Genomic DNA, 15,000 nt, shown 5'->3' with positions numbered 1-15,000 from the left:
AGCCAATTTCATCACGCCTTGTAAACTATTTTCAATAAAAAAAAACTGCAATCGAATTTTATCAGAGTCGGAGTTTCTTATCATAGAAAGCCCGGAAGTGAGTCAACCGCATGGATAGTCAGTTTTCATCTTTGCAATTAGATCCTTACACGCCATGCAGCAGCATGCGAACAGCTAAGTTTCACTTGCTCCTCACCGACCGGAGATGATTGCAGTTTAGCGTGGAAGTACGAAGCAGAAGAAATCCTGCTCCGGCCAACTCACAAATTGAGCCTTACTGCGTACTGCCATATTACAAAAGTTGAACCTCCCCAGACAAGACTCTACGCTGGGAAAAACTGATTAAGCAACTGTGAAGTATTAACCGGGAGGAACCACCCGGAACAGTCTAATACTGGTGAGGCGCCGTCAAGAAGCAAACTTTCCGTTCCGTTCCCTCTTTTTTTACTACTCCAACCATCCTGCGGACCACGGGCAGCTCCATTTCCCTGAACCATTCTGCCATTGGCATCCACCGGGACTTCAAACGCGTGACGTACGCACCCCGATGCATCGTGCAATTCGCATCCTTTCGCAGTGAGAGAAAAAGAGAGCGAACGGATGAAGTCGGTGCGTCGGTCGAGGTAGCAGCCAAGATTGGCCGATAACAAGCCCGAGCTGTACTTACCAGCAGCTTTTTAATACAAACCGCAGCATCAGTAGCAGAAGCTCTTGTTTCGAGGCCAAAATAAAATTCTTTATTAAAAAAAAGTTTCCCCCCCATTTTCCGGCACACTTCCTGCGGTCGGTTGATGCAGCCCTACCCCCTGTGCATTATGCGAGCAAAAGTTCGAACTCGATGCTGGAGTTTCTGGGAATTTCCTTCTTCACCGGTACAATGGGATCACTTCATTCACACGCCGAGATGTTTCAGTTCGTTTGTGATATTCAAAATTGAAAGAGGTTTTCATCATATTCTTGAAATGCTGATAACAATACACACCGAAATCACTTTTACCAATACTGAATTGATACCTCAAGGTGAGATGCCTCAAACGATTGCACCCGAAAACGGTTCTTTCCAGTTAAGTTGCTGCCAGTTGCTGTCTTGTTTCATATTGATCGATAGTTGAGCAAACCGCCAAGCATTGGCCACTGGACTGGCCGTTACTGGCCGGGAACTGGAACGGATCGAACCAATTCCATTGAATTGGCTGAAGAAGATGGGACAAACAGGATCGTTTTGTTTTATAATTTGTATCGCTACATTATGCTCTCGTTGACTCTGGCTGCCATCGTCACCGACGTCGCTGGACGACGAAAGCAAATGCCAATGCGCCGGTCCCCAAACCATGTTGTCATCGACAGTCGTCACCATCGGGGCCCAATCTCACTGTTGCCAATCAACTATCTAACGTCCATCCGCCAATGTGCTACTTACCGATGAAATTGGATTCTGGTTTCGTCGTTCCCGTGCTCCAGCACTTCGTTCTCTGCTGCTACTGGTTGCTGCTGCTGCTGCTACTGGAAAGCCACTCAATGTGCGATTTGAAACCAGACATCGGGCGAAGGGGAGGAGAGAAAACGGGGAAGAGTTGTACGGTCTAAATGACACCGAAATTGGATTAGCTAATTCTTGCTGCCGTTAACTCTGTACTATTCAAACCCATTTCTCCGTATCCGATGCGATAGGTGCGGGTCTCCGGGACCGGATAAAGTCGATGAGGAGATTTTTATGCACTTTCCGAGAGCCCGACAGTATGTGTCCCAGTTAGGCGACGGTGAACCGTGCCATTCGTTTGGCTTCGGATAAGAATATTTTTACTGCATCGTCACCCAACGGGTGTAGGAATGCAAAAGGAATTAAGCACGGGCGCCTGAAGCGGTGGGGGGGGGGGGGTAATTCAATTTCATGCTGCAACACCACCACCCATCGTATAGCGATGCCGTGGCGTTACAACTGCCGCTTGTCCTGAGTAATAGAAGCTGTCCGCAAGCCAGTGCCAATACCGTTATCGATATGTTCCCGTTGACACCTCGACGAATATTGAAAGTGAATAAGTTCCTCCCCCGTTTTTTGTCATTTACTTCAAGAACATTTCATTTCCGACACTGAATCCCATTACGAGCCCAATCATTTCCTTTCAAAAATTAACAAACATACTCTTGAAAAATGAATAATTTTTGCAGAAATGTTGACATGGTTATTTTTTATCATCTTTTCGATTGCGATGACTCGCAACGTGGCCTCACTTTAGATAAAGTTAAGAATCCAGCTACGGACAGACGAAATACGCACAAACACATCCGGTCGACCGCTGGCACAGGACTCCACGGACCACGAGGCCACACCGATTGCATAATTGTCCAGCACAAGCGCACCACCCTCGTCTCCCTAGGAACCAGAGAAAAAACCGCATTTAGAAGCAGAAACGGACTACGGAGGAACTTAAAACTTACGCCACAAATTCCCTGGCCCTCGCGAGTGAGCGTACAGAGCGACGATGGTCCAATGCGCCATCCTTCTGCGCCCAGGAAGCTCGCACAGTCATCGTTGCTGAGCGTGTTGACGTTAAGGAAGTTTAGCGCGTTAGAGTTTCCACCTCCATCCTACAAAAGGAATCGATAGCAGATATTAATTGTCACCATCTCCTAGGTCACTACGCGTGGATCAGACCTGGATGGCTCCCCAACCGAACACACGAGCACGAACGGCGGTGCCAATCACATCGGGCGATAGGGCGAGAGGTTGAACTGATTGCGTCAAAATTAATGGAATGGCCGTCTGGAACAGGGCGACATCGTTCTCGAGCGTATTGACGTTGTAATTCGGGTGCACGATGATCTGGATGCCCCAATACGGAACGGCAACGGTGTTTAGGAAGCGCGTTCCAGCGACCGCCATCGTAGCCGTGGCAATTCGTCCCGTCAAACAGTTGGCCGTCGATAGCACGAAGCGATTACTCAACAGAGTACCACCACAGAGGTGCGAGTTGAGCGAATTGCGCAGTGACACCATCCACGGAGCATCGCCTGCTACGGTAGCGATCCCCCCGACGATACGTCTGTCAGGAGTAGCTAGAGGACCGAATCCCTTAGAGGGCAAGTTGCTGACCTTCACTTTCTGTTCTACTTACGACCAGCGGTGGCAATCGCCACCAAGACGCTAAGCACCAGCACTGCACGGAACATGTTGTATCGAAGCGGATCACAAAGGATACTGAACCGAATCGTCTTTCAGAGGCAGTCTTTTATCACCAGACGGGCCTTCCGAATTGCACACCGATTAAGATAAAGCTACGCGTTAAGTAGCTCGCGATGACGAAGCTCTGGCGTCATTCACTATCAGCAAATCTAATCGAACCCCCTGGCGCGTGATGTTGCACGATATGAAGACGAAGTAAGAAGAAGACCAAACGCCTCTTGCTGTCACAAACACATCAGCATTCACGCTGGAATGCGAGCTTTATTCTGGTGCCGTGTGTTTCCGGAACAGCCCACCAATTTAGTGTACACTCGTGATGGCAGTGACCCAGGAACGGTATGAAGCGACGCGTACGTAGACATCGGGATAACCAGCGGCACATGGGATGCCCCAGGATACCAAACCTACCAGCTCACCGTTGTTCACCAGTGGACCACCGGAGTCTCCCATGCAAGTTCCTTGGCTGGTACGACTGTACGTGCACAGGTTGGTTGGCGTCACGGAACGATTCTCGAGATTTGTGAACCGACGCATACACTCCCCGTTGTCGATCGTACGCAGCGCAACGTACTGCAGCACATCCGGCTGTGCCGCTGTGCTGACCGAGGTGAGACCCCAACCGGAAGCGAGCACCGCCATATTTCCCGATGCATAGTTGCGTGCCATTTTCACCGGGAAGACGGTGGTACTGAATCGGATCGATTTTTGCAGCCACAGAATGGCGATATCATTGTCCTGATTCCATCCGTTGTAGTTTGGATGCACAATGATGTCTTTGAGTTCGTAGTACGAACCACCGCGTTGTTTCGAAAGCGATCCAAGAACGGCCACAATCTCGCTCGGTTCCCGACCGATGACACAGTGGGCCGCGGTTAAAAGCCAACGATCACCGATGATCGCTCCACCGCAGAAATGAAAATCGAACGCCGTTCGCAGTGACACCTGGTACGGGAACTGGCCCGTTACTGCATCCTGCCCACCGATGATCCGGCCCATCCAGTCAGCCGTTTCGCCGCCATTCTCTGTGGGAAATGACATGCAACCAGTGCAGTGAAGTTGATGATGGTGCCACGTGTAGCTCACGATTCCTACCTGTAGCACTGGCCAACACCACCAAACACAACACCGAGAGGGCACAGAAGCGTTTCATTGCGCTGCGTTTTGGCTGCTGATCCGATCCGATTGTGCTTTGGCACTGTGCTATCTCCGCAACGATTTTATAGTCAGCTTGGTTTTTGCTTCGTTCGTTCGGCCGCTCGTCTTTATCGGCAGCTGCGGGCAGTAGCTGGCATGCGATGACATGACAGTGCAGCGCAATTGACAACGTACAACGCCAGCGACATGCAGGCCCGATAAGTGGATCAGTGGTTCCCGGTGTTACGCCTGTCAGACGCCTGCCACTCACTCAATCTACACCGTTCTGATTGATGGGCTCGCGTCTGCACGCTCCTAGAGGCCTCGCGCGACTAACAACACATCATGCACGATACATACATTCGATTTATTCAGCTACAACTAAGACCTTAGATTAGTGTGTGCGCCAGAATCCAGCCACGGTGAGATGAGATCCGAGCGTACACATCGGGATATCCTTCACCGCACGGAATGCCCCACGAAACGATGCCATGCAGTTCAGCACCGTGCACCAGCGGGCTTCCTGCGTCTCCCAGACACGTGCCCTCACCAACGGGGCTAGAGCTGCAGAGCGTTGAGGTGTAGATGCGCTCATCGTAAGGCGAAGCGAACCGTGCACGGCACTCCAACTCAGAGATCACGTTCACCGCAATGTACTGCAGATTGTCTGGGAACGTTGGGTTGGAGAACTGAAACGACAGAAAACATCAGCTACGGGTTTCGATTCTAAAAACCGCTGGTAATACTCACTTCTAAACGACCCCAACCGGACACCAGAGCACCGTAGGCTACTGCGATCCGGTACGATCCCAGCTGTACACCCTGGACGGCATCACTGAGCACCATTGGGGTGGAAACGCGAACAACGGCCACATCGTTGGCCAACGTGGCGGAGGCAAAGTTGGGATGCATGATGATGCGTCGCAGTCCGAGATTGTAGCCTCCCTGGCTCAACCGGTACGCACCGACAATAACCCGGGTATCATCGAGCGTTCGTCCAAAAACACAGGAAGCTGCCGTGATGACCCATTGCCGGTTCAGGACGGCACCGCCACAAATGTGCATCCCGTCGAGCGTGCGGAGCGATGCTTGGTACGGGAAGTCTCCATCCTGCGCGTAACGTCCACCAACGATGCGTCCTTTCCACTGTTTGTACGATGGATCGTCCATTGCGGATCCAGTAGCAGTCGCCACCACCATCATCAGGTAGCTGACGATCAGCACCGCAGCTGCAGCGACGTTACGGGACATTGTGCTTTTCTTTGGCGTACACTTCACTCTCGGACGGTTTCTTACTATCGTTTGTCCTCAGTCAGGGAAAGATCAACGGTTTTTATACCTCAGTTCTCAACCCTCAATCGCAAAGGGAGAAGTGCTTATCACTAAGCCGTTCACGGCGGCGCAGCTGCGTTAATAGCATTAGGATCACTGATAATACCGGCCACCTTATCCCGTAGACATGGGCTGATAATGCATAATCCGATTGAGCATTACGCCACGTGCTAAAATGCAACACACGATGGTGACGATGATTCGCCAATTTCCGTTCGCTATTGAATTTTCGACAACCCATTCCGCTCTCTCCGTAAACACAGGTTAGCGTTTGGTTTTTGGCGTTTATAGGGTGGTGGTCTGCTTGGTGCTGCTGCAGGTGTTTAACGCGTGCTAATCAATGCAATTAGGTAACCTAATCTAAGGCATCCTTCTTATCTAACCTGGCCCGGCGTCTGGTGATGGCTACCTTTAGCCGCCATCGAGAAGTAAGAAAATGAAAACGTATCATAAAACCATCTGTTATCGGCTTCAGTGCAACAGCCATTTATGGCCTATTACAACACGCGCGCTTATTTTTAGAATCCATCTTTGTCTGCCAAAATGTTGCTGATCACGTCGTGGTCTGAATTGCGTCGAAGTCACCCAAAGGTTAACCCCTGAATGCTTCCCGAAAAAAATGTGCGTTGCCATATTTTTTATAGCAACGGCCAGTCGCAACAATCCAACTCATCAGTGCAATCCCCAGAAAAAGAAACGGGAAAATTGTCGGAAAAAATATCCTTGGGCCTAAAGTGGATTTTTGAAACGAGGGACTAGATAAGTAGTGAATTATTTTAAATTAATTATTCGTTTGTATCGACAACGATAAATTTTACGGGATTTGTAGAATCCCCAGATCAAGTAACCATTGCCAGTGATGGAAACTACCACGCTGCATTATTTGGTCGTATAAAAAACTATTAGGATATTAATTAACATCCCCGAAAGAATGAATCACGTTTGATGTTCCGAATAATTGTCACAGGATACCAGGACAGCAATGATCAAACATGAGAATTGAGTTCATTCAAATACACCAAACAAACACGTGATCGTATTGCATGTGCATCCAAATTTTTGTTAAAATAGCAAACATTATCTCATGACGAAAACAACCTTTCTTTCGATTTTCCATAGATAACACCATTGGAATTGATTTGACAATTTGTTGTATTGGAATCTCACAGGATCATTTTCATTTCATCACAAACAGTGTACGATCGCTTAGACGGCGTTGGCGGTGATCCAGCCGACGAACGACGAAACACGGGCGAACACATCGGGCATGCCAAGACCGCACGGGATACCCCACGATACGATTCCGTGGACGGCACCACCCTGAGTCAGTGGGCCACCCGAATCTCCCATGCACAGTCCCTGTCCGGATGGGCTGAGCGTGCAGACGGTGTGGTCGTGGACGCGCCCGGCATTGGCCGCGGTGTGACGGTTACGGCAGTCAGCCAGGGTGATGATCTGGGTGTTCAGGAACTGCAGATGGTTCGGGATTCCAATGTTGGCCTGCACAAAATGGAAGGAAATTGGTTAATACCCTCAGTTCACACGGATCGTGTTCGCGGGCGAACGGTACTTACTCCAAGCTGGCCCCATCCGGAAGCGGTAGCACCTCCACCGGTGACAAAGTTCGAGCCAAGAGCGATCGGCTGCACAGCGGCATTGTAGGTGATGAAGGAAGCGGTCTGCACCAGCGAAACATCGTTGGCGAGGGTGTTGCCGTTGTAGGACGGGTGGTTGACGATACGGGCGGTGGCGTGGCTAACACCTCCACTGTTCAGGAAGATGGTTCCAACCACGGTGATGGTGTTTCCGGTAGTACGGCCAACGGTGCAGTGAGCAGCGGACAGCACGTAGCGGTTGTTGATGATGGATCCGCCGCAGAAATGCGCATTGCCAGCCGATCGCAGCGACACCTGGAACGGGAACTGGTTCGTTCCAGCGTTCTGGCCTCCCACAATACGTCCAGCCCACTCGGTGAACTCTGGCGACAGAGCTGTGGAAGGGAAAGGAGAGAGAGAGAGAGAGCACGGCAACAGTTAGTTCACCCTCGAAACCGAACACTTCTCACTACACGACGTACTTCCAGCGAGGGCCGAAACGGCAAATCCGATGGTAAGCAGAACGCTGAGACGGAACATGATGCAGCGATGGTTTGTTGGTTAGTTCCCGAGCTGGCACTCGTTTTATATACCCATCCGTCGCTGCACAAAACTCATTCCAAAGGAACCCAAACCACGCATACACGGTAATCTATGCCCCAGACGCCAAAGATTTGTAAATTGATGTAAAATTTTGATTTATGGGACCCTGCTTATCACGCCTGATAAGGTGGCGTTGCTACTGGGTTGAGGCTCCACCGCTCTTCTCGTTGAGACTTAGGAAAACCCCAAACGACATTCAAGTGCAACCGTCCATCAATTCCACCATGAGTTCAGGTAACAATCAAAGATGTAAAGCAAATTTAATTTCAAAAATAAATCCCCCCTTTGTGTGGCGTCTCCATCGGCGTTCGCTAAACATCGCCTTTCGTTCACGATTGAAAATTGGTTTTTAGGGGGGGCTTTGGTATTTATTTACTTTTGTGACACATGTTTTTAACATTTTTCTCTGTAAGCTGATCCTTTCAAGAGTAGTGTGTAAAAGTTTTGGATCAATCGAAGGAAAACTGACCAAGTTACAGATTTTTTTAAATCCGCGTTTCATACATGGCGCGTTTCCCAAAACCAACATTTTCAAAGTCGGTGCCCATCGTACCGTAAAAACTACTGGGCCGATCGATTTGAAATTTTTAACACATAATCTGTACACTCTTTGCCAAGTAGTCCCGTCGGGATTTCATTTAAATTGTTGATACTTTTTTTGTAAAAATTATGTAAAGCTCGTTTTTTTTGCAGAATCGCAAAAAGCATCACTTTTTTAACTTCAAAAATCAGCCAAAAATCGAAAAATTGGAATATCAACAAAATCTCTCCGGAGCTACTTAGATAAGTTTATAATCTTTGTAACGAATATCGATTTGTATTTTTCTGATGACCCATCACGCAGCTACAATGGGCGCCAGAAAAAGTACCTTTGTGACGACACGCCTACCAAAATTTGATGCCACGGGTTAATTTTTCAATGAATGTTGCTCAAAATGATACCAAATATTTTTCAAAAATTGTAAATTATTATGGCATTTACTTGAAACATTAAAGTTGAATGGTTACGTTACAAAAAATCGTCATAAACGGGCCTTTTTTTGGCCCGAAAGTACCGAAATCCCCCCTTAAACTAAGTCTCCAAATCCTTTTCGCTTAAACCCAAATTTCAGTCATTCACGATTGCAAAACCATTACAATATCTTATCGAAAGAGCGTTGCGAAGGGTAACAGCGTCAGCACAAAAGCGAATATCATCATTCATGCTCAAATCTGCGGCGTGTTGCCCGTTATCAGTTATCGCCGTAGATATCAATCGATGGTATCAATTACGGAATAACCGACTTGCCGATCGTGTAATGCGAGTGCGCTGGGAAAGTACAGCAACACTGCACACATTACCCTTATCGGATTGGTTACAATTATAGAACGGCGTCCCCTACAAGCCAAGTTTACCCTTGAGACCGTGACACTCCGTGACCAAAAAAACGATAAAGGTTGTCCCCAAGTCACTCTCCGACGTCAGTCTGACCAGCTTCCTGTACTCCAATCTGTTTAATATCAATCTCTGCAACTTACTTGAGCACACTCGCTGCGCGTTAATGCCTTTCGCTTCTGTTGCGTACCATTCCATTGTCCATTGCCCTGCGATGCATTCGTCGAAAATCGGGTCAAACAAACTACCCCGGGTCCCTGCCGTGACATCGGTGCCACACACTAGCTTCTATCGATCCAACAAAATCGTTTTCCATCAGCTGGTAGGCTGCATTGTTTGATTCACTTTCATTCACGTACCCACCGCCAGCATGGACGTACCACCGATGGAAACACGCTCTAGTGAAGATCCGGACGTTCGGAAAGCCTTCTCCGAGAGTATTCTTCATCTTTTGCGTCCACTGTCAGCGCTCGAGATGGCCGAATCCGTGGTGCAGCAACCATCATCAAGATGTGACTCAGCCATTTCCGGCCGCAGTGGCTTATCAGAGCCGTTCAGCGATTTAGATGAATCTTACATTCTTTTGGATCAACGTGCAAAGGTAAAAAACCGAAGAGAACAGACAGTGGGCGCCTCATGATTCTTCATTACTCTCCCGTTCCGTTTACATTTACCAATGGCAGCAACCGGGCAGCGATGAAGGTGACGATATGATGCTGCTCAACCAGTTTACCGCCGAGTTCCGGCACGTCTATGATCAACTGCTTGCCGAGCAGCAGCAACGGGAGCAGCAGCCGGGCCCGGCAGTGGAAGTGGAAAATGCCGAAGATTTATTATTGCCACCGAGCGACAGTGCCGCAGGTGAAGCGGAACCAGAACCAGACGCTAGGCGGACGAGTGATTTTCCGATGTTCGAAGCGGCACCGAGTGGCTTTAGTGCAGAGTTTCAAAGTTTCATCGACGAGATGCTCCACAAGTGTAACCTTAAGCATCACCTGGACGAGCAGCAAAAGCAGCAGTCGCACCGTGGCCGTGGCCGTCGGCAGCGCAAAGTGCAACCGATCGATCCGAAGGAGCAGCAGCAGCTGCTGCTGCTAGAACCCGCCGACCGTGATTCACTGTCCGGGGTGTGGTGTATGCTGGATGCGGTCTCTGAACCGAACGGTTTCCCAATCACCGATGGACCGTACGATCTGTACGAGGACGAGCGCTTTGCCTGGTTGCTCGGGGAGGACATACCCTGGGCACGGCTCGAAGTATCACGCAAGCGGTGCGAGCAGTGGCTCAAGATGGGTCCGACCGCTTCCAAGACCGACGAGAAACGCTCTCAGTCCCAGCAACGCCGCTGGTAAACGAACGGAAAGGCTCAATAGAGATCAGAATCCCCCCGAAGAACGCATTCAGTATTACTACAGCCCGGTCCGTGGCGTGCCCGTGACAGTCTCGTCTACCGTGCACCATATTTTAAAAGCGATTCACCGGAAGCCACACGCATTCATAATCGAAGGTTAGAATACCTTCCATTTCCGTCCAATAAATGCAACGCAAATTGTGTTCTCTATAGTGAAGCATCGAATCGAGTTACGACCATTTCTCTAAGCCATTTAAATGCATAAGCTGTTGGGAATATGAAAAGGAAGGACGTAAAAGAATATTCCACAGAGTGCAGTGTGCCTTCCGTTCCGTTTGGCAAACGGTGTCCCTCTTGAATTTAGTTGCAAAGTGTCACTCCATCTTGACATGTTTCTGTATGTTGAGCGGTTCATTGAAAAGGGGGGGACCAAAAACCATCAAACACATTCATCTCTTCGCTTCCGAGAAGAGATTTGTTGCCTATGAATTGGGCGATTATGTTTACCTCAAGCACACACGAATCAAAATCCCAAAATCAATTGATTGACAATGAACGTGTGAAGCCAAGGGAACTTCTACACGAAACGTTACAAAGGCATGTGCCACCTAGGGCTCGCCCTGTCCCCTATTCAAGCCCCAACACACACGCCATGCCAATCCAAATTAATTAAACGAAAACTTTACACTCCTCCACACCGTCACTATAAGGACGCTTGTTTGCTTAGCAAGCGTCAACCAGCGCCTGCGGCCCGTGCCGTCCGACCCTTCACGTTATTCTCAAGTCTCGGCCGTTGCCTGACATAGACGAACGGTTACGTGACACGATAGACGCTCCTCCTAGACATAACACCCTTGCTCGCACACGTGTCATTGTCGGCCAACCAGGAGCTCCGGTGCTAGGAGGGTTTAATCCATCGACAGTGCAACAGCAGAGCTTCGTTTCCGGTAGAGCCAACACCGGCACTGAGACTCTGTGTTTGGTCTGAGACAAACAAAAACCTTCCTTCTTCATGCAAACATGCCACTTAATGGCTAACCTCTATCCATGCTCGGCATGTTGGGGGGGATTTGACGACAACTCTCCATCGACAACCAGCCATGTTCTCATGGGTTGCTGTTGTACCATTTTTACGATCAGCCATCGTGGATCCCTTGCGGGAAGCCAATCGCCAAAATCGCCGCGGAGCGAGCGAGAGAGCGCCGCCTCGGCGCCTGCTTCGTTTCATAAATTTAATCAAAACTAATGACAGCGACATTAGTATGCCAAGTCAGATTTTACCAATTAATTCAGCGGCGTGCCCGTTCCCGGACGGCCAATGATGGTCACGCCATTTCCGTCGCCACGTACGTTCGCCACGGATGTGCACTTCGGGGGGGGGTGAGCGAGGTTGAAATATCACCCGCTACTCCTCGGGAACCGAGTGCGGCATGGAGAGTGTGAACACCGTGAACTATTGTTTCGTAAATTTGAGAACTGGCAACTGAAGCTGGAGCTCCCGACTGCAACGGATGTTGCAAATGTGTTGCACCATTCCGGGTGGGCTAGGAAACACTAGGATATGATCGATGTGGATCGTAATTCCCTGACGTGCCAGCATGCCAGCATGCCAACGTGCAGTCGTACTCGGGCACAGCGCAAAAAAAGGACTTCCCATTCCAATGCCAATGTGCCGACGAAAAGCGAACGAAAGGAAACTGGAAACAGCTCTCCGTTTACTCACTCAAACATCGTTTGTTTTCCATTTTCCCCTGAAAAACGGCTCTCCAGTAATTAGCGACAACAACAACCATTCATTAGCTACAAAGCTACAAAGCTACAAAGCGACTCAATGCAAACGAACCAGTTGGCCGTTCGTTTAGTCTGCTTTATTAACAGACATTTGTCTATCCTTTTGCTCATGTTTATGTTGAGAATGTTGCAACAAATGTCCCTAATTGGTGCCTATCACTCAGCTGCCTGATTACTGTCTGTAGGAGAAAGAGAAACAAATCTTTGAACAGCGATCATTTACTTAATCGGCTTTATTGCCTAGGTTATGCAAATCTGTGCCTCCAACGATTTACCTCAACTTAATGGAATCAAATGCACTGCAAATTAGCACTCAACCTTCCCGTTAGCCAAGGAGTGTACGAGAGACAAGTGGATGAATGCTCTAACACTGGCCGAAGAAGTTTGGTCTGTGGCTCCGCACAGTAATTGGCAAGATTGCTCGCTAACCCTCCCTTGCATTTACGACAAAACCTCAAGACAAACCGCCAACCCTAGGGCCTCCTCCTGTCCACGTACTCACAGCTCGCAACTGGGCACGAATACTTACGAAAGTTTATGTTAATTGTCATAAAGGATTACAGCTCCGGAGCTGCTAAGCAAAGCTCACGAACTACAAGTTGACCAAAAACCCGAGGCCCTATTTTGCACCCCCCCCCCCCCCCCCCAAGAGCCCTTCAAAATCATTGTCGACTTATAAGGAGCGGAGGTGTAAGGAAAAAATAGACGACGACGAGAGTGAGTGTTGTAATTTATCTTGATAATTTATGAGGTGTCGCTTCCACCAGTCGGCGCCTTTTGGTTAAGCGTACCACCGTCTCATCTGTTTCTGACCACAAGTTTAACCATTTTTTGCCACCAGTCCCGCTGCTCTAGCAGCGAGCGCAATGGGAAACGATACGGATTAGGAGACAGCCCGACGAAAACCGCAACATAGCAAAAGTATGCACAGCTACAACCAGGAACACATGCGTGCAGTAGTGCAACGGAAGCAGCTAGTTAGTTAGCTGCTCTCAAATTCATAGCACACTACGAGCATAATGATTTCAATTTACTTCACCACACCATATTTGAGTGTAGAGCACCTGTACAACTTGTGCGAAACTTGGAACTGGTGTTGGATGTTGTGTTCGCAGCAGGTGCAGTTGTTTGGAACCACCACTTCTGTACACACTACTTACGAGCTCTTGCAAGAGGATTAGCAATGCGTTCAAGGATTTCGTGGGAAAGATACTATCCCACCACGACGGATAGTGCCTTATGCTACCCGTGAAGAACAATAATTCATGCTTCACTGTTTTATAAAAGTAACAAAGGATGAATAGTTTGAAGGATCAGAGAATACGAGAGAAAGAATTGGACGTTCAGCTGATGTACTATAAATACCTTTGGTGGTAAAATAGGATGGCAGGTGCATCACGAAATACACATGCAGCCATGTTATGCTAGTGACGCTAGAACTGGTAAATGGAATTCCTTATTCACTTGCCAACAGCCGTCGTCTCTTGTATGTGAAAGTGAATTCCAGCCCCATTCCCCAACCAACCATAACGTTTACATTGGCAGCACCACGAGAATGTAAACCCACGGCGGCGATGAAAATAAGGAAAATATTTTCCAAGAATACTCTTTTTTTATCAGCCTCGCTTCGAAAACATGGCCAGGCACCAGCAGAAGACAGTCGGAAAGGGAAAATAAAGGATGTGTGTGCGCCCCCACTAGCATGCGGCCTGGTGGGAAAACAAATGGATGCGGAATGATGAAATGCTAAGCAGGCCATGGAGCAAATAATGATGACGAGCTCGGTGACGACGGTGTCGCCAACGGTGTTTCTAACGATCATGCAAAACGCAGGATGCGGTGGTACACACATAAAACTACCATCACCTTCAGCGCTTCGTTCGTAGTAGCCCTGTTGGCCATCCTGTTGTTTCCCTTAGTGATGACGAGTTTAGTGATGAACTACATGCAGTGCTTGTGCCGGAGACTAACCGACACTCTTCACCTGCACGTTTCACAGCAGCGTTTCTTTTTTTTTCCTTCTTTCTCTTTGCATTTACCTTATGTTATGTCTCGGTCCAAGAATGGCATTCAAATGGTGGTGAACGATGTGAGGACAACGCGTCAAAGTATGCAAATTACTGCAAATAAATTCTCCCTACAGCCCAGCGGTCGGTTGTGCGAAGAGGTATAAGAGCACGGTTTACAGCAGAGCGTCCTTCCGACAAACGCTAGTAGACCCACCAGGTAAAGCAAGGTTCTCCTTTCCATTTCAGCAAGAACCAACTGCATCCATGCTACCGATCCAACGCACCACCGCCACCAAAGATACGAATATTCCGTTCGTTCTATCGTCATTGTCGCGTCGTTAGCGTTTGAAAATGTGGTGTAGAGAGGTGGAAATGAAGATATACATCGCACCACGCACCATCGCACAGGAGTGGCAGGAACTAGAATGTTAAATAATCAAAAAGGCATTCCCGGTATCAGTATGAAGCATGGTGTGCTCTTGTGGTCTCTCGTCCTTGTCACTCAGCGACTTTGTTATATCACTTAGTCGTGTCATGGAAGTTACCTTATCTCACCACGTGCGATTGTTCTTCCTCCCTACACATCCACCTTAATCATTACCATCGTCATCATCGTCCCCATTTGT

General features: G+C 48.7%; 5 protein-coding genes across 5 annotated transcripts in view; 1 reads left to right on the top strand and 4 right to left on the bottom strand.

Annotated features, from left to right (window-relative positions):
• Positions 1 to 2,233: 2,233 nt before the first annotated feature.
• LOC126576378 (chymotrypsin-1-like) lies at positions 2,234 to 3,171 on the bottom strand. Its single transcript, XM_050237630.1, has 4 exons — positions 3,117 to 3,171; positions 2,657 to 3,057; positions 2,440 to 2,589; positions 2,234 to 2,374 (listed from the first exon to the last, which is right to left on the bottom strand). Exons 1-4 carry the CDS (start codon positions 3,169 to 3,171, stop codon positions 2,234 to 2,236), a joined length of 747 nt encoding a protein of 248 aa, XP_050093587.1.
• Positions 3,172 to 3,484: 313 nt separating this feature from the next.
• LOC126576455 (chymotrypsin-2-like) lies at positions 3,485 to 4,334 on the bottom strand. Its single transcript, XM_050237727.1, has 2 exons — positions 4,277 to 4,334; positions 3,485 to 4,206 (listed from the first exon to the last, which is right to left on the bottom strand). Exons 1-2 carry the CDS (start codon positions 4,332 to 4,334, stop codon positions 3,485 to 3,487), a joined length of 780 nt encoding a protein of 259 aa, XP_050093684.1.
• Positions 4,335 to 4,707: 373 nt separating this feature from the next.
• On the bottom strand, positions 4,708 to 5,569 carry LOC126576453 (chymotrypsin-2-like). The gene is made up of 2 exons (XM_050237725.1): positions 5,069 to 5,569; positions 4,708 to 5,007 (listed from the first exon to the last, which is right to left on the bottom strand). The coding sequence occupies exons 1-2, from the start codon at positions 5,567 to 5,569 to the stop codon at positions 4,708 to 4,710; spliced, it is 801 nt and encodes a 266-aa protein (XP_050093682.1).
• A 1,217-nt stretch (positions 5,570 to 6,786) lies between these two features.
• On the bottom strand, positions 6,787 to 7,798 carry LOC126576454 (chymotrypsin-2-like). Its single transcript, XM_050237726.1, has 3 exons — positions 7,728 to 7,798; positions 7,225 to 7,640; positions 6,787 to 7,150 (listed from the first exon to the last, which is right to left on the bottom strand). The coding sequence occupies exons 1-3, from the start codon at positions 7,783 to 7,785 to the stop codon at positions 6,857 to 6,859; spliced, it is 768 nt and encodes a 255-aa protein (XP_050093683.1). The 5' UTR covers positions 7,786 to 7,798; the 3' UTR covers positions 6,787 to 6,856.
• Positions 7,799 to 9,593: 1,795 nt separating this feature from the next.
• Positions 9,594 to 15,000, top strand: part of LOC126579034 (uncharacterized) — a 7,898-nt gene continuing 2,491 nt past the window's right edge. The window contains exons 1-2 of the mRNA XM_050242243.1: positions 9,594 to 9,824; positions 9,907 to 10,553. Of these exons, the coding sequence (XP_050098200.1) occupies positions 9,594 to 9,824; positions 9,907 to 10,553 (878 nt within the window). The remainder of the gene's footprint in view (positions 9,825 to 9,906; positions 10,554 to 15,000) is intronic.

Source organism: Anopheles aquasalis, chromosome 3, assembly GCF_943734665.1.
Source record: "Anopheles aquasalis chromosome 3, idAnoAquaMG_Q_19, whole genome shotgun sequence".
Classification (NCBI taxonomy): domain Eukaryota; kingdom Metazoa; phylum Arthropoda; class Insecta; order Diptera; family Culicidae; genus Anopheles; species Anopheles aquasalis.
This window is presented reverse-complemented; position numbering and strand designations above follow the sequence as displayed.